Here is a 24351-nt window from a genome sequence, read left to right on the forward strand (position 1 = left end):
GCTCACAGCACAGCTACCTCAATGTTTACTCAGCAAAAGCCAGCTTCAAACATTAGGCTGCGCTCAAAGACGCAGCTCCAGGCAGCCCCCAGCACTTCAAAACCAAGGAGCTCCCCTGCTATCACGGGACAACACAAACCAACAGCCCTGCCAAGGTGGGGAAGAACGGCTTCCACAATCCTTCTGCAGCAGCCCCGTCTCATCTCCTCCCACAGAGGAATGTCAGCACTCACATTTCGCATCCTTCCTCCTCGCTGTCAGCAAGAAGTCTTTGATCTCCTCAATTTTGCGAGGCTGTGAGGTAAAACAGAGACTTAGGGCACAAGGAACAGTCGGGGGATCTCACACCCACCTCGCACCTTGGCCTCATGGCTGCCCAACCAGGCGACTGGTGCCCACTACAGCTGCTGGGGAAGAAAGCTGTGCCCAGCCGCAGCAGCGAGATAGCAAAACAGCCCCCCGTGAGCAGGCAGGCCGGAGCCAGGGGCTCCGAGCACGAGCCCTCGCTCCCACAGGCAAGCCAGAAACTCACCCCTGCTGCGACAGCCCCATCATGCAGCCGAGGAGACCCCCAACCCGCTCCCTGCTGCACGACCCCAGGGACAGCCAACTCCTCAGGGAGAGGAGAGCTCCCCCTCACTTTGCAGGGGGCTCACAGAAGAACTCATGGGACCCCGGGAAACCCCCCCCGCACTCTGGGCTACAGGAACTAGAGGAGGGGAAGACTTCACACTGCTCCTCCCCAACAGCCAGGTCCCTCCCCCCGGCTCCCCCCCCCCCAGGTACCCCCTTGGGCCGAGTCCCCCCCCCAGCCACGATGCTCCCTCGGGCAGGGTCCCTCCTCCGGGCCCCCCCCCCCGATATGCCCTTGGGCCAGATCCCCCCGGGGCCCCGGCCCCGGCTCCCGCTCCAGCCCCCTCGGGCCGAGCCCCCCCCCCCCCCCGGCGCCCCCTCGGGCCGAGCCCGCCCTCCCGTGCCGAGTCCTGTCTCAGCTCCCTCCCCGCCCCGGGCTGGGTCCCCCCCAGCCTCGATCCCCCCTCGGGCCGGGTGCCCCCCCCAGCGCCCCTCACCATGGTCCTGGGCCGGGTTCAGAGCGCTCCAACCTGCGGCAGACACAAGCCAAGATGGCGTCAGCGCCCCCCTCCCGCCGCTGCCGGGGCCTAACGGCCGCCCAGCACCCGCGCCCCGGCCATCGGGCCGCCCCGCGCCCCCGCGCCCGGCCGCCCCCCGCGGCGGATGGCGGCGGATGGCGGCGGATGCCGCCTCCCCCCCCCCCCCCCCCCCGCCGGCGCTCACCGCGGCGGCCGCTGCTCCGAGAGCGGAAGGAAGGACGCGCTTCCGCCTCCGCGCACCTTAGCTCCTCCCCCGGGGCCGCCGCTACGGCTCGGGCGGAGGGACAGAAAGGGCCGGCGCCGGCCGCGAACGTCGGCCGTGGGGGTGGGCGCCTGCGCTGCGATGAGCTGGCGCGGCCTCAGGTGCCCGCGGCGCGGCGCGGGCGGCCGGGGCCGCTGTGCCGGAGGCGGCAGCGGACGGCAGGCCTGCTGCCTGCTCGGCTGCTCCGCTGGCCGCCTGCGCCCCGACGCCGGCGGGAGACTGCCTCTCCGACCGCGAGCCGCGGCTCGCCCGCCCGGCTGGCGTGTGGCGGGTGCCCGGGGTGCCCCTCACCTCAGCGCAGGCGAAGGCCCGCACCCCCCTGCTCTGCGTGCCCGGCCTCTCGCGGCGCCCTGCCGATGCCCCTCGGCAGCCCTGGGGCGGGCGAGCGGGGGCAGCGCGGCCGGCGCAGCGGGGCCAGCCGAGCAGGCCGGCGGGACGGCCCGGCACAGGGAAGGCTGGCCACCCGCCGGCCCTGCTGCGGAGCAGGAGCGAGGCCACGTCGATGGGCTGTTTGAGGCCTCCTTTCCTGGTCACCTCCGGGAGCGCGGCGGCTGTGGCGGCAGCGGCGGGGTGCAATGGACCGGCTGTGCCACAAGAGAGAGCTTTAGCCATGCTCAAACCCCACCAAACCGCCCGAATCTGCGATGGGGTCCTGGGGGAAAGCGCCCTGTGCCATCCCCACCCCACCTCGCACCCCGCCGGCTGGGCGCGCGGGACGGGTGCCGGCACCTTTCCCTGCCGGCGCCGAGTGACGGTGTCGGAGCAATGGGGCCGGCCGGGACCCCCGGTCTGTGCCGGAGCCCCTCGGGCCCCACCGGGCCGGGGGCAGCGCAGGGGCTCGTCCGGATCCCGCGTTACCCAGCCGGAGCGGCCGGAGGAGCCGGAGCAAGGAGATCGATGGAGCCGTCGGGCTCCGATGCACTTGGCATCGCACCCTGGCCTGGCGCGGGAATCGCCAGATGGATGTTTCAAATTAAAAGGGAGAAAAAACAGAGAGAAAGATGAACGCCCGACGGGCCGGCGGGGAAGCGGGGCCGGGCATGAGAATGGAGGGGGCGGAAATTACAGCGCATAAATCAGGTGGCTCCGCGCGGCGTCGAGCGCCTTCGGCCGGGAGCCGGCCCCGCGGGACGCCCCGTCGCCGGCCCCCGCGCGCCGCAGCCTCCGGGAGCCTCCGGATGCCCAGCGGCTCCCGGGAGCTGGAGGGGTCCGTCCCGGCGGGACGCAGAGCAGACCTCTGCCGTGCCTCGGTTTCCCCGCAGAGGACCCGGCGCCCGTCGGGGGGAAGCTGGGCCGACCCGCCCCTGCTCACCTCTCTCCGTCCGTGCAAAGCAGAAACCTGGGATTGGGGACGCGAGCGATTTTTCAAGCCTAATCTCTGCCAGCAGAGACGCTCGGCTCCCTCCGTACCGATCGCCTCCGCCAGCCCTTCCGGGCGGGTAGTCGCAAAAGGGCGTTCTCGGTTTGGAGGGAGCTGCCTCCGCGGCGCGCGTCGGGGGGACGCGCCTGACTCACCCCACACTGGGAGTTTTGTTACGGGCCTGTTAAACGGCAAAGTTTACCGGGGAGCGAGGAATTGCGGCCCCGCAGAGGCTCCTCCGTTTTGCAGCCCGGGAAGGTCTCCGATTCCTCTTACCCGCAGCCCCGTCCGACCCACCGGAGCGCCGACGTCCTGGGCATCCGCAGCTCCGCGGCTGGCGCGAGCCCCGGCGCGGCCCCGTGGCGGCGGCTGTGCGTGCCTGCACGCCTGCCCGCGTGTGAGTTCGCACACCTGCACGCCTGCCCGCGTGTGTTTGCACACCTGCATGGCTGCCCGCGTGTGAGTTCGCACACCTGCACGCCTGCCCGCGTGTGTTTGCACACCTGCATGCCTGCCCACGTGTGAGTTCACACACCTGCATGGCTGCCCATGTGTGTTTGCACACCTGCATGCCTGCCCACGTGTGAGTTCGCACACCTGCATGGCTGCCTGTGTGTGTTTGCACACCTGCACGCCTGCCCACGTGTGAGTTCGCACACCTGCATGGCTGCCTGTGTGTGTTTGCACACCTGCATGGCTGCCCACATGTGAGTTCGCACACCTGCATGGCTGCCTGTGTGTGTTTGCACACCTGCATGCCTGCCCGCGTGTGAGTTCACACACCTGCACGCCTGCCCGCGTGTGTTTGCACACCTGCACGCCTGCCCCCGTGTGAGTTCGCACACCTGCATGGCTGCCTGTGTGTGTTTGCACACCTGCACGCCTGCCCACATGTGAGTTCGCACACCTGCACGGCTGCCCATGTGTGTTTGCGCACCTGCATGCCTGCCCACGTGTGAGTTCGCACACCTGCATGGCTGCCCATGTGTGAGTTTGCACACCTGCACAGCTGCCCATGTGAGTTTGCACACCTGCACGGCTGCCCGCGTGTGAGTTTGCATACCTGCACGGCTGCCTATGTGCATTTGCACACCTGCACCATGCCCGTGTGCGCTTGCACGCCCGCATGGCTGCCCGCGTGTGCACGGGCGCATCTGCACACCCTGCCTCCGCTCGCCGCTCACCCCAGCCGCAGACATCGCCATCGATACTGCAATTAGGAGCAGTTTACGGAGAGATTGCCTTGAACTTTCTCATTATTGTACTTTAAATAGCCGGGAATTTCCCACCGAGGGGTCGCAGCTCCGCGGGGAGCCCCCTGGAGCCCCTGGAGCCCCCCAATCCCCTGGCTCCCCCGTGGCTGCTCCAAACCTCCCGGTGAAGGCGCGAGGGGAGTGGAGGCTTTTTGGGTGCGCCGGTCCCCCCCCCCCAAGAGTTTTTTAATCGTTTGATTTACTTGTCTCAGATCGGCTGATGTACTCTGCTGCTTTTTAATTGCTTCAAAAGTTGAGCGGTTTTTCATGTTTTAAGGAGTGCTGAATTGTATAATTAAAACACTAACAGTGTAAATCACCAGTGCAGGAGAAAGACAGCAGAGAATTAAGCAAGCTCCTTGGCATGATAATAAAACCAAACCGGCATGAAAAGTGCCCATTACGGGATCGATGCTGAATACTAATGCTGCGGGGTCCGGCGGCGGAGCGGGAGCGGGAGCAGGAGCCTTCCCGGGCCGTGGCGAGGGGCGGCGGCGGATGCCGAAACACCGGAACCGGCATGGCGCGGCATGGCCCCTCCGTCCGTCCGTCTGTCTGTCCGTCCGCCCACGGCCCCGTGCGTGACGCCGTCCCCGTGCCTGCATGGGAAAGGATTTGCTCGTACTTTATTAATGTTATTGAAAGGCAGAGTGGGTGTATAAATCAACAAAAATAATTCATGAGAGTCATTAGCTCCTCAAAGACGGGATCTTTTACGACTGGTTTTAAATTAAAAAAAAAAAAAAAAGAAAGAAAAAAGGAAAACGCACCACATTCTGAAACTGCAGCTTTTAAAACACATCAAATACATTTCCTCCCTGCCTCCCACCGTCCGCGGCTCCTCTGTGTAAGGAAATTAAATTAGCATCCTTAATTCACCCTCTGGCTAGCAGTTTTATATTAAAAACCCGTTCCGGCTGCGCTCGGGAAGCCGGTGCACGAAGCGCAGGGCGCCGCGCGCCGGGGCCGCAAGGTCCCACGTCGCGGGGGCCTCGGGCGCCTCCCCGGTGCCGGCACACGCTCAGCGCCCCGAGCAGCCTTCCTCCTCCTCCTCCGCCTCCTCCTCCTCGCGCGGTCGCACCCTTGCGGGTCCCGAAACGTGGCGGGCCGCGGCACGCGCGCGGCGATTAGGCGATAGCATCTTATCGGCGGCAGCAGCGCGGAGGGCCCTGGGGAAGGGAGGGGAAATAATAACCGGGGGGGGGGGGGAAAAAAAAGAAAAAGAAGAAAAAGAAAAAGCTGGCGTGGTTTTTCTCCCTTCCCCTTTTCAAAGGTCTGGTTCGAAGTTGAGCGGCGGCCGTGCGGCCGCCGGGCGGAACGGCATCGCTCCTGGAGGGGGGAAGCGCCCGCGGCCCGGCGGCTTGAGGTGGGAAGCAAGCAGAGTTAGCAGGAGGCATGAAAGGACCGGCTCGGGGGAGACTCCCCTATTCAGGGAACAAAGTGTGGCAGAAATTGATTTTTTCCGCCTGTTTGGGCCGCTTTTGGCCCCCCCGGCGCAGGGAAGAAAGGCCTCGCATCGAGGTTACCCGCTCGGAGCGAGAGCGCAATTTGCTGAATGCGTTTGTTATCCTCAGGGCCTGCAAACTGTTCCCAGTCACTCGGTGTTTTCGTTCTTTCTTTCTTTCCCTTTTCCCCTCGGTCCTCATCCTTTCCTCCGCTCCTGCTTCCCGCGGAGCGGCGCCCGGCCTCCATCAGCCAGGTGCTCAAAGAGCAGCCGGCCCCCGCGGACGACTTGGGGGGAAAAAAGCCCCTCTGGAGGCGAGATCCTCTTTCCTCCTCTCTTCCGCTTTTGTTCTTTATTCGCAGAGACAAAGGCGGACTCGGGCTCCGGGGGGGGGGGACAGGCAGCAGAAGCAGATGAAATCCTGAGAAACAAAAGAGCCCGTTTTCACGTAAATGCCTGGAAAGTGAGAGCAAATTTGGCGGGAGGGAGGAGAGGAGGACAAGGATGAGGAAAAAAAAATTGTTTTTTTTTTATTTTTGCTTGTATTTGCCCATGCAAATGGGCCACAAAAGGCGAATAAACGTGCCTGAAAGTTTTCCCACAGGCGTCGGAAGCCGTTCGAAGCACTCGAATTTTTTTTTGAATTAGGGCCGGGCTCCTGCTCCGGGCGGCAGCGGCGCGACGGAGGAGCCGGGACGCGGGCGCTGCGTCGGCCCGTCGGTGCCACGAACGGCGGCGGGGGGCTCAGCGGGCGCCCGCAGCTCCCGGGCTGTCCCCGCCGCTCGGGCGGCACCGCGGAGCCGGCGGGAGGCGTTTTCGGGGGGGGGGGGGGGTGTGCACGCACGCGTGCGCAGGCGGGTGCTCGCACAGCTGCGTGCACACGTGTGCACGCCCAGACAGGGACAGAGGTGGGCTTGTCCAGGCGCAGGCGTGCACGGGCTGCCACGAGGGCACGGGGGGGGGATTTTTGCACACGCAAGCGCACGCCCGTGCGTGGAAGAGCGGCCCAGAGAGATACTTCCCTCCAGATTCGGGATGGCGATGCCACGGGACACCAAACCCCCCTTTAGAGCCGCTCTCCTCGCGGCACCACCGCTGCTCGCTTGCCCTTCTCCACCTGCAAGCAGGGTTTGCATGCGCTAGCAGAGCGGCAAAGGAGCCGCGCTGCGTCCCCGGCTCCTCCGGGGCAGGGGGGAGGAAGAGGAGGGAGCGAGGGGGCCCGGTCCCGCTCCTCGCCCCAGCAGCGGGCCGGGGCCGCGGCGCCCGCCTGGCTCCCTGCCAGCCCATGCCGCTCCGCTCATATTTGGTGTCATCCTGCAGAGGAAGATTATGGTAATTTTCCTCCCCCCCTTCCGCATAATTTTCAGCCTTGGCTGCGGCAGCGGCTGTGCGGCGAGATTGGGTGATGGGAATGTCACCCGCGACTCCGTTAGCGCCTCCCGCCTCCCCCGGCCTTTTCGTTTTTATTGGCGAAACCTTCACCAAAATACATAGATTAATTAGGACAGTTCGGGCAGCTCACGACCAGCCGCCTCCGTGGAAATCGGGCTGTGGCTTTCGGGCGCTTGAGCCCGGTCTTGCACCCCAGGAGCGGCTCGGTGGTGCCGGCCCGGGGCTCCGCGTGCCTCATTGGTATTCAGCCCCCGCTCGGCGGCAGCTGCCTGCGCGGCACAGAGTGACAGCGGTGACAGGTAACGGCAGGCGCCGGGCCGGCGGCAGCCCCAGCCCCGCGGGACGCCCGCCAGCGCCGAGCCCCCGCCAGCGGGGCGAGTGGCGGCTCCCGGGGCTGAGACCGGGGCCGCTCAGTGCATGCCACGCGGCCGAGAGGCGCGGCGCTGCCCCGGCCCGGCCCCGTTCCTCCTCCCTCCAGCCAAGCAGCAGGCATCGCACAGGGAAAACCAACCCCCCCCGCCCGCAGCCGAGGCGCCGGCCCCGGCAGCGTCCCGGGGGGGTCAGCGGGGCGGGCGGCCGGGCAGCGCCGGCTGCACGGACAATTAAGGGAAGTGCAAATTGTCAGAGCTCGTGATTAACGCTGCCTCCAAATCCGCATGAATATTAAAAGCCGACATTGCCCAGGCTCCCCGCACAATGAATTCTGCATGAATCTTAAGATAAATCGTTTGGATAACTTAGCAGCAGCTGTACTCCCTCGCCACCGCCTGCCTCCAAAAATCATCTCAAGTCAGGCAAGAGGAGCAAGAGCAGCCCTGGCGAAGGGGGGCGGCTGCAGCCCCCGGGCAGGGCAGGGCAGGGCAGGGCGCCCGGCTCCTCCCGGGAACCGGCGGAGCCAGTGACTTGCCGCCGTTGCCGCATTCGGCCCGGCGGGATGTTGGCTTTGCGCGGGGATGGAGCCGAGGGGGCTGCTCTCCAGCAGCCACCGCTTCGTTAGCGGAAACGCCTCGGGCGCCCCCAAAAACCAGAGAGCTCGGGATGGGGCCGCGCACGGCCCCCGGGCATCCCCGAGCATCGCCGGGGCGGCTCCGTCGGCACGCGGCCGCCGCTCTCCTTCCCGGGCAAAACGCGGCGGAGGAGGTCCGGCGGCGTCCGGGGCCTCGCTCGCTCCTCGCGCGGCCATAAATCAGCGCTGCCGCCGGCGCCCCGGGGAGGGAGGCAGCGAGGAACGCGGCCGGAGGCCGGCGTGGGCGGGCGACGAGCCCGAGGGCAGGAGCTGCCAGGACCAGGACGGGGATCGCAGCCGGCAGGCAGCACCGCGGCGGGGAGGGAGGGGGGGAGGCGTCCCCGTCCCCCGCGAGCTCCCGGCACGGCGCCGGGCTCCCGCCGCTGCTCCTCGCTGGGAGGAACCCGCGTCCGCTCCTCCGGGGCCGGGGGAATGGGAAGCACTGCAAACGCTTCCTCCGTCTGAATTATGCCGACCCTGGCAGGCTGAACGTGAGCCGTAATCCAGGCTCTGAACTGGAAATCAGGCACGATGCAGAGCACCTGCAGGAATTCAACAAGCCTCCGCCCGGGCGCCAGCGCGGGGCCGGCCGAGCCCAGCGCTGCTCCCTCTGCTCAGGTTTCAGGGCTACAAACCCCGTTACCTGCAATTTGGGGTCCTGCAGGAGGCCAGCAGCCTCGGGGTGTCCGTGGGGCAGGGACCTGCTCCCGGTGCTCAGCGCATCCTGCTCTGACCGTGGTCCTGGGGCAGCTCCAAGCACCCCCCGCCCCAGGGCCCAGCTCCGGGCTGCCTGGCCCATGCGCACTCCTCCGCGGCGCTGGTGCGCCGAAGGCCCGATCCTGACCCGCGCTGCCGGGAGGCAGCCAGACAAATCGGCAAGGCAGGTGCAAACGACAAAAGGAGATTAAACCCAAGAGGAGCAGATTGAATCAGGAGCCGTTAACAGATTAAATCATTACATGGAATCAGATTAACACACAAATAATACGAAGCTAACGCAGCTCAGAGGCGCTGGCACATGCTTCCAATTTATTTCAGCTCGAAGATGATGGCAGGTCCCTTCTGCCACCCATGCAGAGCACGGGGACCACGCGCAGCAGAGCCCTGCGCCCAGAGACAGCTGCGCTTCCCGGCACATCCGTGCGGTCCCCAGCCTTCAGAAGGCTCTCACACCCCCAGCAGGCGCAGTGCACTACAACAGCACGACCCCAAACCTTCGCTGGGGGTCCAGGCCCAGGCCTGTGCCTCCAGCATCCTGCTCGCTCCGCAGGATCTTGCGCCCTCCATGCTGCAGCTCCAGCACCCTACCTGCTCCTTGAGATCTTGCCCCTTCCATGCCTGCAGGACCTTGCACCCACCAAGAAGCCCTCAGCCTACCCTTTCAGTAGTTATATCCCCCTCCACACCCCCTGCTCCAGCCTTCCTTAATTGAAAAATGCAATTAGCAGCATCATTGTACCTGGGAGGAATTAGCTACCTTTAGTGGTAGCACTTGTGCATGGCTCCAGCATGGAGGAGGTGGTGCCAGAGGCTGAAGGTCTTTGGGTTGCACCATGCTCCTTCCCTCTCCCCGGCCATGCTGGGTGCTGCAGATGGGACCAGCACTGCGCCCAGCAGCCGGGCTGGTTTGGGAGGAAACATCGACTTTCCTCCTGAGAAATACTATCAGCTTGCCTTCTTTTCTAAAATAGCCCATTGTGGTTTTATTTTCTCTTTCTCCACCCTATCTTCCCCTGCAGAAAAGGAGCAGGAAAGGTGGGCGCCTGACACTGCCTCGCAGCGCTTCTTGGCGCCTGCCCTGAGGAGCTCCTGGGGGCTGCAGAAAGGCAGTGAAGAAGTGGCAATAAAAGGCTGCAAACACAGGGAAAATGGCCTTTTCTCCCCAACTTGTTTTCCAACCTTTCACTAAAAAAATCCAGTGAGTTGAAACAAACCAAACCCAGCGCTGTAGATGGTTGCGCTGGGTGAACTTGTGTCCTCTTGGCCGTGCGTTTCGCTTGCTGGCTCGCGAGGGCCGGGAAAGGCACGCGGCCGGGCCAGCGGCGCCGTGGGCGAGCGCCGGAGCCCGCCGATGCTGCCGCGAGAGGGTTAACTCGCACCTCGGTAGCTGTCACGCGCTTGTCCTGCGAGGAACGCCTTTCTTTCCTAAATTCCTACTTGCCCAGGAAGGCAGGACAAAGTCTGAGCCGCTGCAACAACAGCCGGGAACAAGTATTATTATGTGGTGTGACAATATTTGATGAATTCATATGCGCCTAGGGGAAGGGACTAAGTGGGTGAATAAAGTGAGAATATTCTCTGTGACAATCAATACCCCTTCAATTGAACCGTCTCCACGGATGTGACATTTTGATTTTTCTTCTTTGGACGCATTAACTGGATTTATGTCCTCTTAAAGTGGAAACAGCAGGGAGCGGAGCACCGGCAGCGGGTTGGCGTGGTGCGGGCATGGCTGCGGGCAAGAGGACAGGACCGGGGCGGTGGGGCTGAGGTGGCGGAGTGGGACCGAGGGGTGGGGGTGGTGGAGCTGGGGAAACAGGGTTTGATGACAAGACTGGAGCAATGGGGTTGGGATGACAGAGCTGGGGCACTGGGATTGGGGTGATGGAGCCGCGATGATGGGGTTGGGATGACAGAGCTGGTGCAACGGGAGGCAGCGTGATGGGTGTGGGGTGGTGGAGCTGGGGTGATGGATTTGGATGATGGTGTTGGGACGATGGATTTGGATGACAGGGTTGGGGTAATGGATTTGGATGATGGTGTTGGGATGAGGGGTTTGGTGTGATGGGGTTGGGGTGAGGGGATTGCGGTGATGGAGCTGGGGTGATGGGTTTGGATGATGGGGTTGGGGTGATAGATTTGGATGATGGCTTTGGGCCGATGGGTTTGGGGTGATGGAGTCGTGGCAACACGGGCTGGGGTGATGGAGCTGGGGTGATTGGGTCGGGGGGATGGATTTGGGATGATGGTCCTGGGGTGCTGGGATTGGGACGAGGCAGCTGCGATGACGGATTTGGGATGGTGGGGCCATGACAGTGGATTATCCGCCGCGCCCCTCGCCTCCGCGCCTCGGGTCCCCGCTCCTTCCCGGCGCTTCCCGGGATTCCTGTCACATCACCCAGCTCCGGAACTAATGACTCATCCCCAGCACGGCCATTTGTTTGTGCTGGTTCCAGACAGACTAATGTTTTTAATGGCACATAATCATTTTTCAGAAGTCATTTGATGCTACTAATCATCGCTGTGATGTGCCACGATGGGATGTGTAATGACACGCTGAACAGGAGAAATGGCACGCGGATGCCTGGCTCTTCCCGGTGTAATCTGTATTTTACCACATCTCTGTGCCTAATGATACTTGCAGCTGTTAATAAACGACTACTTAGGCACCTTTTTTTTTTTTTCTTCAGCGAGAGATAAAATAATTTTGCGTTAAAATGGAGGAGCGGCACGCGGCGGGTGGCTCGCGGCGCGGCGGCTCTGGGGCCGAGCCCGAGCCGGGGACGGCGTCGGCGTCGGCATCAGCATCACCTCTGCTCTGCCCGCGGCGGCCGCCTCGGCGGCAGCACCGACCCACTTTTTTTCGGAAGGGAAACGGTTAATGGCAAAGACTTTAATGCAGCTAATCAGCGGAAAGCAGAGCTTTCACGAAGTCTTCTTCAAGCTGCTTGTTCTCGAAAACACGGTTACGCGTGCGATTTTACTGGGACGCGCACGGTGCTGGCAGCCGCCGGGTGCCCCAGGGCTCTCACGCGAGCTCCCCAGCCCGCCGGCGCCCGCCTTCGCCCGCTCCAGGCGTTTTCCCCGGCTCGAGAACAGTTTCTCCGGGCTCTGCGGGCCGGGCGACGCTTCCCGCCTCGCCGACGTGCGAACCCGGCTTCCTCCTCTCGTTTCGTCCCTCTAAGGATGGAGAAAGACACGGAGCGGCGCCCGCGGGGAGCGGGAAGGAAGCCGCCCGCCGCGCTCCCCGGCGAGGTCGAGACGCGGCTGCCCGGTGCCCCGGGGGCGGCGAGGCGGCGGGAGGGTTGCACCCTGCCCGCGGGGTTGCACCCTGCCCGCGGAGACGGGCAGCGCTGCCGCCCGTGCGCGCCGCCGCCGCCGCCGCCGCCGCTCCGCAGCGTGGGAAAAAACGCTTTTACAGCTATATCCACCGCTTTTAGCACCGCCGCCGACTCCATAACACTTAACCCGTGGGCCGAGAGAATAGAGTCGGCAGCACTAAAACGCCGTTTAGTCCGCTCGCTGCGGGCTTTCCTCCCCGTCTCCTTCCGGCATAAATAATTCGGCAACGCGAGCGTCCTCACCGGTAACTGTCGGCCCCCCTCAGCACGGGGACCCCCCTGAGATGCCTCCCCGGGATCCCCCCCCGGGCTGGGACCCCCCCCCGGTGCCTCCTGCGGCTCCGGCGCTCTGAGCGGTTTCTCCGCACGCCCGAGGATTTAATCTTGCCTCTGCCGCAGCTCGGTGCCTGTCTCTCCCCGGGGAAAACACCAAGTCCTGAGGCTTTGTTCGAAAACATATTTCCCATTGTACAAAATGTAGACACAGAATCTGTTCAGTTCCTTTCTCTTTTCCTTTCTCTTTTCTCTTTTTTGGAGGCGCTCTTCGCACGCTTGCCGTGACTGCGGATTCACCTCCCGCGGGGAGGGCGGCCGGGGAGGCGGTCCCGGAGCAACCCGGAGCCGGCTCGGCCGCGGCCCCCCAGCCTCGCCGGGGAGCTAACGCGGGAGCCGAACCGCGCTTACGCCGGGGAAGGCTGTGGGGCCACTGGTGGGACTGGGAGGGAACGAGGGACGGGAGGGGGCAGGCGGTAATTCCGGGGAAGAGCCCTGACGGGCCGCAGGGACACGCTTGCGCCAGCCCTCGGCAGCCGCCTAATTAAAAACTGGGCTTAAACGAGGCAAGAGAACCGCTTAATCTGGGTGCTGCTCGCCTTGCTAACGCCGTGGCAGTTTTCCGCCTCGGTCGAGCGTTTATAAAATCTTAACCGGGTCTCACATTCGAACGGGGAGCGACACGAGCCCTGGCCTCAGCGGACGGCTCCGCGCGTGCCGCCGCCTCCGGCGCGCACCGAGGCCCGCCAGCTTCTCCGCCGGCTTTTCTTTTACCTCTTCCTCCTTTTTCTTTTTTTCCCCCTCCTCCACTTTTTAATCAAAACCTCAAATTGCATTCAAAGCTGCTATTTATAAACCTGCCAGGAGAGTCCGGCGTTTCGCTCTCAAGTCTCCGCCGAAGGAATCGCTAACGGCCGCCGAGCCCCGGAGCCCCGCGGCGGCGCCGGCCCTGCTCCCGCTGCCTCTCGGGCCGCTTTGCCCGCGCTGCCTGGGATCTTTCTCCCCGGTGCAGCTCCGGGGAGGTGGGAATAACCGGGCTGAGCGGGAGCAAAGCGCTCGTCTTCGGCCGCGCGACGTGCCCGGCTCGCTCCGGGAGCTCCAGCGTTCCCGGGGAAGCAACGGGAACCTTCCCGCGGAGGCTTTAACACTGGGAACGGCAAAGAAGGAAAATCAAACTCACCCAGCGCGTCCTCCTCGGCGGCCAAGCGCGGAGGGGCCGGCAGCGAGCCCCGGCCCCTCCGGAGCGCCCGGCGCGGCGGAGACGGCTGCAGTGTCCTGTCCGGCCCTTTACGCGCAGAAATGATTTAGACAGTTGTATTAAAATGCAAATTTCTGCCTGGCTTGCTAGTTTATCATCTGACTTGTTATACAATTTGCCAGTTATAGAAGAAAAATTACCATAATGGGCCCCTGGGGAATGGTTGTAAAAAGGATACCAAACATTACTTATCATCCCATTCCGCTACAATTATCTGGTGCTTTTCTTCTCCCCCCTCCAGCCCCGAGGAAAATTAAACCATCAGCAGGAGCCGGGAGACACGACGGGAGTGAGCGGGGCAGGAAGCAGGGACGTGCGTTTGCCACGTGCCCCCCGGTGCCTGCCCCCCCCAGCTCGCTGTATCCCCCCAAACGAAGCTGCTTAATTGCGTGGGAAAGCAGAGGTTAAGCGCAAATAGGGCTGCTCAAAGGGCTCTTGGAGGAGCGCGGAGCAGAAGATGGGGGGAAAGGGACGGCATTTCTTAAGCAACAAGAACAAGAGAACATTTAATGTGGTTTTATATAAAGGGAATTAAAGAACCTTCTTTTATTCCAGGGAAGCAATTTAGCGCTGGCCTCCTGAACTCCATTTTGCTGGAAGTGCTGCAGCATCGCTGGGGCACTGCTCGAGAGGTGAGCGCCGCGAGTGCCGGTGGCACGTGCCGCTCGCTCGCTGTCCCACGGCCAGCGCTGGCACCGCTGCACTGGCAGGCATCTCCCAGCATCGCCCAGCATGGCCCAGCATTGCCCAGCATCGCCCAGCATCACCCAGCAGCTCCCAGCATCACCCAGCATTGCCCAGTATTGCCCAGCATCACCCAGCAGCTCCCAGCATTGCCCAGCAGCTCCCAGCAGCTCCCAGCATCGCGCAGCATCACCCAGCAGCTCCCAGCAGCTCCCAGCCTTTCCTAGTGATCCCGGAGACAGCAGCACCCACAGCCCGGCGATGCCCAGGCAGGGCCTCGAGGTGCTGGAGGTCCTGGCTTTAGAGGAAGGCTAAAAACGGGGTGCGGAGGAGGCGCCTCCTTCCCGGCTGCCCGGGGTGCCGGCGGCTCTGGGGGCAGTCGGGGGCGCCCGCTGCCGCTCCCGGCGAGCAGACCGGGAAAGGCTCCAGGAGCTCGCGGCCGTCTCCAAACGGTGCCTTGAGCCACGAGCAGGAGCCTCGAGGCGCTCGAGCGCGCCGCTGTCCAGGCGGATCATCTCCCGCCTAACCGTCACGCGAGGCGGCGGCGCGCGGTTCCCCGAGCCCCGGCGGGGCTGGAAACCCCCTTCTGCAGCGCAGGCCGCCCGGCCCGGCGGAGGCGAGGGTCCCCCGCGGCGGCTCCGGCGCGTCCCGCGCGGCTGCTCCGCTATTGCTGGGTGCGGGACCCCGGGGACGCGTGGAGCCGAGCGCCCCGCCGCGTCCCCCCGCGCCGCCCCGGGGCTCCCGCCGCGTTCCCCGGGCTGAGCGCGGCTCCACTGCGGGCTGTTTGCAGAGAGGAGGAGGAGCGGGATGAAGAGCCGGGCGCGGAGGGGCGAGGAGGACCCGGCCGTGGGGCAGATGGGAGCGTGGCTGGCGTGCCAGCACGGACAGAGCTATTTCCAAACCGGGGTCAAAAATCCTTCCAGCTGACACAGCAAGTGGAAGATAAACATCCTGGGGGTGACGCGCCTCGGAGTCCGGTTTTTATGGACTAATTACAGCTCTGCTTATTGCACTTTTAAGTAGAAGCTGGCTGCAGTCCCTGGGGAGGTTGTGGCATAAATATAAATAAATGTTTGTCTTCCCGGAGGCGCTCCTTGCCCGGCTGAGGGTCTCGCAGCGTCTCCCACCCAACGGGTGCCTGCAGGATTTAGACCTTTTGCAGAGTGAAGCGCTCCAACGGGAGTGTGAGCTGCGCTGTGTCCCCGCTCCGGCCCGGCGGCTGGCGCCGGGGCACCTGGCAGAGCAGGGAGGTCCCACCGGCAATGCCCCTGGAGCCCCCATGTCCATCGCAGCACTCGTGGCTGTCACAGCGCCCATCCGCGTCCATCACAGCACCCATCTATGCCCATCACAGCACCCATCTGTGTCCATCATAGTGCCCATCTATGTCCATCTCAGCACCCATCTGTGTCCATCACAGACCCATCCACATCCGTCACAGCACCAATCTGTGTCCATCTTAGTGCCCATCTATGTCCATCTCAGCACCCATCCATGTCCGTCACAGCACCCGTCTGTGTCCATCACAGCGCCCGTCCACATCTGTCACAGCACCAATCTGTGTCCATCTTAGTGCCCATCTACATCCATCTCAGCACCCATTCATGTCCATCACAGCACCCGTCTGTGTCCATCTCAGCACCCATCTGTGTCCATCACAGACCCATCCGTGTCCATCACAGCCCCCATCCCTGTCCATCTCAGCCCCCATCTGTGTCCATCCCTGTCCATCTCAGCCCACCCGTGCCCGTCTCTGGACTGGTGCCCATGGTGTGGCACCGTGGCAGGCTGGGCCGGGCCGGGCCGGCAGGCTCCGGAGCAGGGCTCCGGCTGCGGGGCCCCGCGGGGCGCGCGGAGGGCTCCGAGTTGGCCCTCGCCGGGTGCAAACCCCGGGGCAGGCCGGCTCCAAGGCTGCCGTCGCAGAGCTCCCCGCGCGCCTGCAGCCTCTCCCGCTGCCGCGCCGCCGAGGCCGGTGCCGCCGAGACGGGCGCTGCGGAGGACGGGGCTGCGCGGGAGGAGTATTTTTAGCTTTCTCATTAACTGGGTGCTTTCAAATTAGCCTTCTATTAACCTCAAAGTGAAATGAAAGCGTTTGAAAGAAAGCGGGTGGTTTTCTTTTCTCTCTCTCTTTTTTTTTTTTTCCTTCTCTTCCCCGTCCAGGGCCTGAGCCTCCTGCGGAATATCAAGGTTTTCGGGATTAACGTCACATTTGCCTCGAAGCGCTAACGAAGCGGCGTCGCCGCGTCTCCCACCGCCGGGGGCTGCCGGGCCGGCGCGAGCAGGGGGCAGCGCGGGACCCGGCGCCCGGCTTCTCCCTCCTTCCCCGCCCTCCCTCGCCCCTTCCCGCCGCTCCGTTAACCGGGAAGCAGAAATCGTGGGAACATCAAAGCGAATTTGGAAAGATGAAAGAAAAAAATTGGGGGGAGGGCGAGGTGAGCCGGGGACAGGCGCCGCGCGGGCCCCGGGCTGCGGGTCGGCAGTCCTTCTTGGAGGCGTCCAGCGGCCACAGCAGTTGATCTCATCTGCGCGCAGAGATGCCTTTTTCCTTTTATTATTATTATTTCACACCAATTTTCACGGCCGGTGTTGGATATAAACGGAAGAGAGGCCGGGGAAGAGAGCGCAGCAGGAGCGGGGGGACCGGCAGGAAGAGATTGAAGGGTGATGTGACAGGGGAGGAAAGAGCAGCTGTGGTGACGGTGGCTCTGGTGGCCATTGCAGTGGTGGCCGTGGTGGTCATGGTGGCCGTGGCTATGGAGGCCATGGTGGCCATGGCGGTGGTGGCCGTGGTGGCCATGGCGGTGGTGGCCGTGGTGGCTGTGGAGGCCATGGTGGCCATGGTGGTGGTGGCCATGGTGGCCGTAGTGGCCGTGGCAGTGGTGGCCATGGCGGTGGTGGCCATGGTGGCTGTGGAGGCCGTGGTGGCCGTGGCTATGGAGGCCATGGTGGCCATGGCGGTGGTGGCCGTGGTGGTCATGGCGGTGGTGGCCATGGTGGCTGTGGAGGCCATGGTGGTCATGGTGGTGGTGGCCATGGTGGCTGTAGTGGCCGTGGCAGTGGTGGCCATGGCGGTGGTGGCCATGGTGGTGGTGGCCATGGTGGCTGTGGCCGTGGTGGCCGCGGCTGGGCGCCACGGGCGGGGAGCGAGGCCCGGTGGGGAGCCCCCGTGGCCGGGAGCCCCCGCAGTGGCACCCCAGCCCCGTGTGCCACCTCCGCCTGCCGCCCAGCTCCCGCCGGGAAATTTCAGGCGGAGAAAAAATACCCGGTGACATCAAGGTTATGTAGTCCTGGGCTGACAAGATGGATTATCTCTTGCAATCCATCATTTGCCTGGATCCTATTGGATTTTTCCTTTTGCTCTTTTTCTTTTTTCTTCCTTCTCCTTTTTTTTTTTTTTTTTTTTTTTTTTTTGAGCAGAAAACATTTTAGCAACCTGAATAACCGCAGAAAGCTGTTGTAAAGCAAGCGCAGAAATCTATCATTTTTATTTGGCTGTGTCTGATAGTACGTAAGCTCAAGCCGTAAATCCTACGACCTTGGGAATTAAATAATAACAATAATCAAAAAATTCCCCACGCAGCTTCCCGCCCGGAGCAGAGCCCCTTTGCTCGGGCAGGTGGCCAAGGGCCGCGATCGGCACCGGGGGTCCGGAGCGGGCCGTGCTCCCGGGAGATGCCCCCGGCGGAGGGGGCGGATGAGGCCTGGCATTCCCACCCGGGATTTGGGCTTTAGGAGGCGTGGTGTCCCGAGGGTGCCCGGCGCCGGGGAGGGCGGGGGGGTTGCAGCTGGCCCTCTGCAAATGGGGCGCTGCACTGGGGAAGTGCTCCGCGTTGACATTTCCCAGCCCCCCCCCCCCCAAAAAAAAAGGCTTTTTGTCACCCGGTGGCATTTTTCTTCCAAGGCCAGTATACCAAGCCGGTAAGAGAAGCCTGGCAATGGGAAGGCAAAGCGTTTTCCGGGCGCGGAGCGGAGCGCCGCTGGCCCCGGCGCGGCCCCTCTGCAGCCTCGCGGCCCCCCCGCCGCGGGGAGATCGCTGCCAGCGGGAACCTCTCTGCCGGCGGCGGCTCCGTGCTGCCGCCTCTCCCGCCGCGGGAGCTTTTGCGGAGGGAAAGGGCAACTTTGGGAAAGCCGGGGAGCGGCGACCCCTTCCCTCCCCGCTGCCTCCGAAGCTATCGAAAACCCAGCAAATGCGTTAAATTAGAGAGGGCTGCTGCAGCCACGGCGCGAGCCGGCGGGAGGCTCGGGGCGGGGGAGGACGGGGCCCCGGGCGCCCTGGAGCCCGCGCTGCTCCGCGCCCCGGGCCGGGCCGTTATCGCCCGGATAAATAACGGGTTTCCGGGGTTAAAGGGAAAAGGGGCAATTACGCTGTCGGCGAAGGTGATCCAATTTCGCAATTTGCCCGCCCCGGCTCGCCCGCCGGCGGGGTTTGGCGGCCCCCGGCCGCCCCGGCGAGCAGGGAGACCGCGCGCGGCGGATCCCGCGCCCCGAGCGGCGCCGCGGCCCCGCCGGGAGCCGACCGCGGCGGCCGGGCTCGGGCGAGCGCCGGCGGGCGGCGGGGCGCCGAGGGTTAACGCTTCCACCCGCCGGGCTGCCGGGGAACATAATTAAGTGCTAACTTGTCATTTTTTTTAATGAAGTACCAGAACTGAAGATTTATAATTGCTAATGAGCCAGAATAATAATTAGTTGTTTTTTAATGAGGGCGATGATCACTCAGAGGGAGGGAGAGCGAGCGAGCACGGGCCCGGCTCTGGCCTAGTTTTCCTTCCGCGGTTGCGTGCAGCGTCCGACCGCCTGGATCATCCCCGAGCCCCCGCGAGGTGAGCCGGAGCCGGAGCTGGGAGTCAGCGGGGGTTGCGGGGAGGATGCAGGCGGGATGCAGGCGGGATGCAGGGATGGTGCAGGCAGGATGCCGGGAGGGTGCTGGGAGGGTGCTGGAAGGAAGCTCGAGCTGATGGGATCCCTGTCCTGCCCCAGGATAAGCGTCCTGCCCCAGGGTGCACATCCTGCTCTGGGGCGCACATCCTGCCCCAAGGCCCCAGGGTGCTGCAGCCGTGCTCGGTGCAGGCCTGTGCACCATCCCTGCCCAGCCCAGGAGGGAAAGAAAGCTCAGCGCCAGAGCTCGGGTACCCTTCCGGTGGTGGATGAGATAACTGTGGGTGATACCTGCGACGGCGGCGGGCGGTGGGATGCCGCGGTCGCCGGGCTTGTCGGCATGGCTGCGGTGTTGGGACCCTCGGCCACCTTCCTTCTTCCTAAACACCTGCTTTTTTTTTTTTTTTTTTTTTTTTTTTTTCCCAAAAATCCTTTGTAATTGCAGCAGAAGGCCCAAGACACTCCGGTGCCGGCATCTGAAGGATCCTGCACCAGGCTCTGAGCAACGGGGGATCTCGGCACTGCTACTTTTCAAAGAAAACTAAAAAAAATACTTGCAGCTTTTTGAGCCAATTTCCTGGTATCTGGGGTCAACCGGTTGCCGCTTTCCCATGGAGTTTCCATGAATCCTGCCAACACCCGCGGGATGCACCGTCCCGGCAGGGCAAGCGCCGGGCCCCCAGGAGTGCGGGCGCCCCGTGCCCGCCGGCGCGCGGCTCTCCCGCATCGAGAGCGGCACCGGCGCGAGCATCCCCGTGCCCGCCAGCCCCCGAGCAAACACGCGGCTGGTGCTGGTCACGCTGCTCTGCCTTCACTCCCACCCCCCCCCCGGAGCCGAATGTGACCTTTTCTCATCCCACGGGATGCAGGGAAGCCTGGGCAGAGCTGCGGGGCGGGATGCAGGCGGCAAGCGGCCCTCCAGGAACGACTGCAGCCCACCCCACGCTCGGTCCCGGAGCGGGGCCGGCCCGACGCCCGGGTAATTGCGCTTCCCTTTCTTCCTTTCTTTCCCTTTTTTCTCCCGCTGAGCTCTAATAACTGGGTGCTGCTGCCTGGGCTCGTTCTCTCCCCGCTGCTCTGCAATTAGCAAGCCTCAGCCTGCAATAAAGCCTTTAATACCCACTTTCCCGGCTCACGTCGCAATCAGTCAGGCCCGTCCCCGCTCCACGCAGCCTGGCATTAGCGTGGGCGGTGAGGCGCTGCGTGTGCCACATACCTACCCATGCACGGCACACGCACCGTGCACGGCAGATCCACCCGTGCATGGCACACGCACCCGTGCACAGCAGATTCACCTGTGCATGGCACACACACCCGTGCACGGCAGATCCACCTGTGCATGGCACACGCACCCGTGCACGGCAGATCCACCCATGCATGGCACACGCACCCATGCACAGCACATTCACCTGTGCATGGCACATGCACCCGTGCACGGCAGATCCACCTGTGCGTGGCACACGCACCCATGCACAGCACATTCACCTGTGCATGGCACATGCACCCGTGCACGGCAGATCCACCTGTGCGTGGCACACGCACCCGTGCACAGCACACATGCCCATGCACGCGCATGCACGTGAGCGGCCGCGCTCTGCCCGGCGGCCGGCGTGGGCTGTCCCGAGCGGAGCCGCGGCCGGACCCGCCTGCTTTCCCGAGCTGGGGCGTGCAGCACGGCGAGGCGTCGCCGCGGCCTCGCGTCTCCTCCTGACCCACTTTCCGGTGCACAGAAAGCCTCTGCGAGCGTGTGAAAGCCGCTTTCCTCCCGGGAGCCCTGCACAGGGCCGGGGTTTCCAGGGCGCGCTACTGCAAACGCTCGCAATAAGGTAATTATGGGAGAAATAATACACGTGTCAGTCCTCCAAGAAATATTCTCACTCGGAGCGGAGGGGGAGCCCTGCCGTCGTTTCGAGTGTGCCCGCGCTACCGTACATGTTAATTAGCCGGGTAAGACGCTCCCCAGCCCTGTGCCAGCTGCATTATTTATGAGCATCTTGGGGCGCTGGTGACTTATGTGCTCTGCCGCTGCACTCGCTGCCTCTCGCCCTCCCTCGGAGGCGACACGGCAGCCAGGCTGCGCTCCCATGGAATGTCCCACAGAGCATCCCACGGAGCATCCTGTGGAGCATCCCATGGGGCATCCCATGGAGTGTCCTACAGAGCATCCCATGGAGCATTCCATGGAGCATCCCACAGAGCATCCCATGGAGCATCTCATGGAGCGTCCCATGAAGCATCCCACGGAGCGTCCCATGGAGCATCTCATGGAGCATCCCCTGGGGCATCCCATGGAGTGTCCTACAGAGCGTCCCATGGAGCATCCCATGGAGCATCCCACGGAGCATCCCATGGAGCGTCCCATGGAGTGTCCCACAGAGTGTCCCACGGAGCATCCCATGGAGCCTCCATCCCGCACAGCCTCCTCGGCCAGTTCTTCCCGTGGTGCTGCCCAGTCCCTTGCTGGTCGCCCGGCAGCTCCCAGTGCCGGCATCATGCTGCTCAGTGAGGACTCAGCGCTATGAGTGATTGAGGAAAAAAAAATATATATATTAAAAAAAAGGAAAACGCAAGCAGGAGGGTGCCCTGGGGAGAGGCAGGGGCTTGGGAGCGGCAGCAGCGGGCGGCCGGGCTGGCGAGGGCGGCCCGCGCGCCCGGCCGCCGGCGAGGCGGGCAGCGGGAAGAGGAGTCGGGCGGTACTTTGCAAATCATCGGCTGCCGCTACGGATGGAGTTTTTAACCTTCCCGGCTTCTGCCTGGGGATTTATTAGCAGTTTTGTTTCCTGCAGCAATAATTCATCACCCTGCTGTGGCACCTCCGCGCGCTGCCTTTGCGGCTGCGGCATCCCGGCGGCATCCCGGCATCCATCGCCCCTGGCACCCTGCAAAATCCATCGCCTCCGGCATCCCAGCATCCGTCACCTGAGGGATCCCGGCATCCATTGCCTCCAGTATCCCGACATCCGTCGCCTCCTGGCTCTGGCGGCAGTGGCACCACGGCAGCCGCCCTGCCCGGCCACTGTCCTTCTTGCACGGCTCTTGGCGCCGCGCGGGGCGATGCCGCCCCGGACCGCGGTGCATCCCGGGCACCTGGAAACCTTCTCCGAGGTGCTTCGCTCCTGCCGCTCGCCTTCCCGCCCTGCCCCGACAGCCCAGGTGTCCGCATTCCCTGGAGGATTTTCTTAACGAGGAGGCTCCGTAAATCCTGATCGCGGAGCCGCGCCGGTGGGAACGCTGCAAGGGCCGGATGCGGCTCGGAGCAGCCCCCGGGCGACGCAGGAGCGGTCGCTGCAGGGAGGGCACCGATCCCTGCCGTTTCGCTGACGAGCTGGTGTAATGCCACGGAAACCCTTTCCACAATATCCCAAACCGGATCATTTATTCTCGACAAAAATCCAATAAAGAGCTCAGTCCTTCTCCATAGGCAGATAAAGCCCAGATTAACGGGGATGCTGAGATCAAAAAAAAAAAAAAAAAAAAAAAAGAAAAAAGAAAAAGAAAAAAGATGAAGAAGTGCTGGGAAAATGAGAGTGGGACGGAGAGGAGACTTCTTCCACCTTCTCGCTTTCCCAGGGCTGCCGCAGCTCAGGGTTTTATTACAAAAAGCCACCTAAGTATTACAGGCTAATCCGTAAATCCCAGCCTAGTAAAATATGTGATGGATTTTGTAAATCGTGCCCTTTACAAATGCGATTGCCCCCCCCCCCCGCGCCCCGTTAGCTCCCTTCCTCCTGCTGCCCGCGGCGTGGGGCCGAGCACGGCGCGGGGGCGCCCCGAAGGCACGGAGCGGGGGGGACCGCGGCCGGCGGGATCGCCGCGGGGTCCCGGCCGGGGTCCCGCGTCCCCCCATCCCCGCCGGCCGCCCCGCGCATCCCGGCCCGGCCGTTTCGGACCACTCGGTCGTTTTGCACGGACGCCTGGTGCAAGGGAGGCCGGTAACCACGGCAACCGCCAGCATCGCCGCCCGCCGCCGTGCCCTTGCCGGTCACCTTGAGATGCCACCGGGTGCCGGCGGGCAGGGATTCCCCGGGATCCGCGGGGCTGCCTGCGCTCCCGGCCGAACCTCTGCGGGAAAAGGGAGCCGGGCGCCGCCGGGGCCGGAGCCGGCTCGGACGCTGCCGTCCCGGCAGGGTTTGCCGGCGGCTTCCCGCGAGCGATGAGCCCGGCTCTGGCATGGCCTCCGCGCAGCGGCTGTCGGTCCCAGCTCGGAAGCGACGCCTCGTTCTCAGATTTACTGCTTTTTCATGGAAAAATGGGTGGAGTGAGAGGAGCCCTTTGCACGCAGCCACGGAGGGACGGAAGGTGCCCGGCGGGGACTGGACCCGATTTCCTCTTGTTTTCCCGATTTCTCAGTCCTGGCACCCCAAACCCCTCAGCTGGCCCCCCCGCGCCTGCCCCCGTCCCCATCCATCCCACGGAGCTCGCTGTTCCCAGTGGCCTTTCCCGGCTCGGCCCGGCGGTGGCGGGTCCTGGCCGCGGCACCGCGGTGCAGAGTGCGGCGAGCCGGGGCGCTGCGGGCGCTGGCTGGAGCCCGCCGCCCCGCCGCGGAGCCGGACCATCCGTATCAATTAGAGCGTGCGGGGAAGCGGCTATTAAGCAGTTCGTTATTATGGTAATGGATCTACCCTGCTCCCTCCCGCCAAAGTCCAGTTTTTTATCTTTAATCCCTCCCGGGGGTTTTCTCCCGGCCGCGCCGTGACGGATGAGAGTGGAGACGGCTCCAGCCCAAGGGACGGCAGAGGCGAAGCGGCCGCCGCGGCTCCCTCTCCGGCGCGGGGAGCTGGGGAAGGGCATGCCGTCGGGTGGGGGACGGGCCGCGCGGGGACGCCGGAGGAACCCGCGGGAAGGCCGGCTGCAGGGGCGCGGGGCCGGCGCACCCCGAACGTCCCCGGAGACGCCTGCGCGGAGCGTGCACGGAGCCGGGCGACGGGACGTGCACGGAGCCCCGCGACGCCCCCTCCTCCGCCGGCACGTCCCTGGGGGTCCCCGCGCCGTCGGCAGTGCCGGGACCCCTTGCAGCTCGTTTCCTGGCGAGCGGCGGCCGCGCTGGGGAATAAACGAAGTGGAGGCAAAGCGTCTGCCTAATGGAACGGTGACAAACGCGCACCGAAACCGAGGGGAAAACGGAACGATTTGAGCAATTCAATTATTTAACAGAAGCTTGTTACTGCTGCGCACCAGGGGAGCCTGCGCCGACGCAGCCCCCGAGTGCCAGCGCCGAGCAGGCGGCGCCCAGCGCCCTGCGCCCGCCAGGGCCCCGCGCGCAGGATGGGGCCGGCGGTGGCGGCCGGAGTGCCCCGAGCCCCACGGGAAGCCCGCGGCGAGCGGCGGAGCGGGAGGATTGCGTTCGCGCTTGGCCCGGCTGCAAATGCAC

At 64.1% G+C, this 24351-nt stretch overlaps 1 protein-coding gene across 3 annotated transcripts in view; it reads right to left on the bottom strand.

Annotated features, from left to right (window-relative positions):
• The window catches only part of RPL38 (ribosomal protein L38), a 90703-nt gene that overhangs the window by 1995 nt on the left and 64357 nt on the right, over positions 1–24351 (bottom strand). For 2 of the 3 annotated variants that reach the window (XM_062591738.1, XM_062591737.1), the window contains exons 2-3: positions 1071–1103; positions 234–294 (exon numbers count right to left, since the gene is read on the bottom strand). In XM_062591738.1, the coding sequence (XP_062447722.1) occupies positions 234–294; positions 1071–1073 (64 nt within the window). In that variant the 5' untranslated portion in view covers positions 1074–1103. Of the gene's footprint in view, positions 1–233; positions 295–1070; positions 1104–1296; positions 1392–24351 lie in introns of those variants that run through there. The other variant, XM_062591735.1, reaches the window with a different exon arrangement.

The sequence above is a fragment of the Rhea pennata genome, chromosome 19 (assembly GCF_028389875.1).
Source record: "Rhea pennata isolate bPtePen1 chromosome 19, bPtePen1.pri, whole genome shotgun sequence".
Taxonomy (NCBI): domain Eukaryota; kingdom Metazoa; phylum Chordata; class Aves; order Rheiformes; family Rheidae; genus Rhea; species Rhea pennata.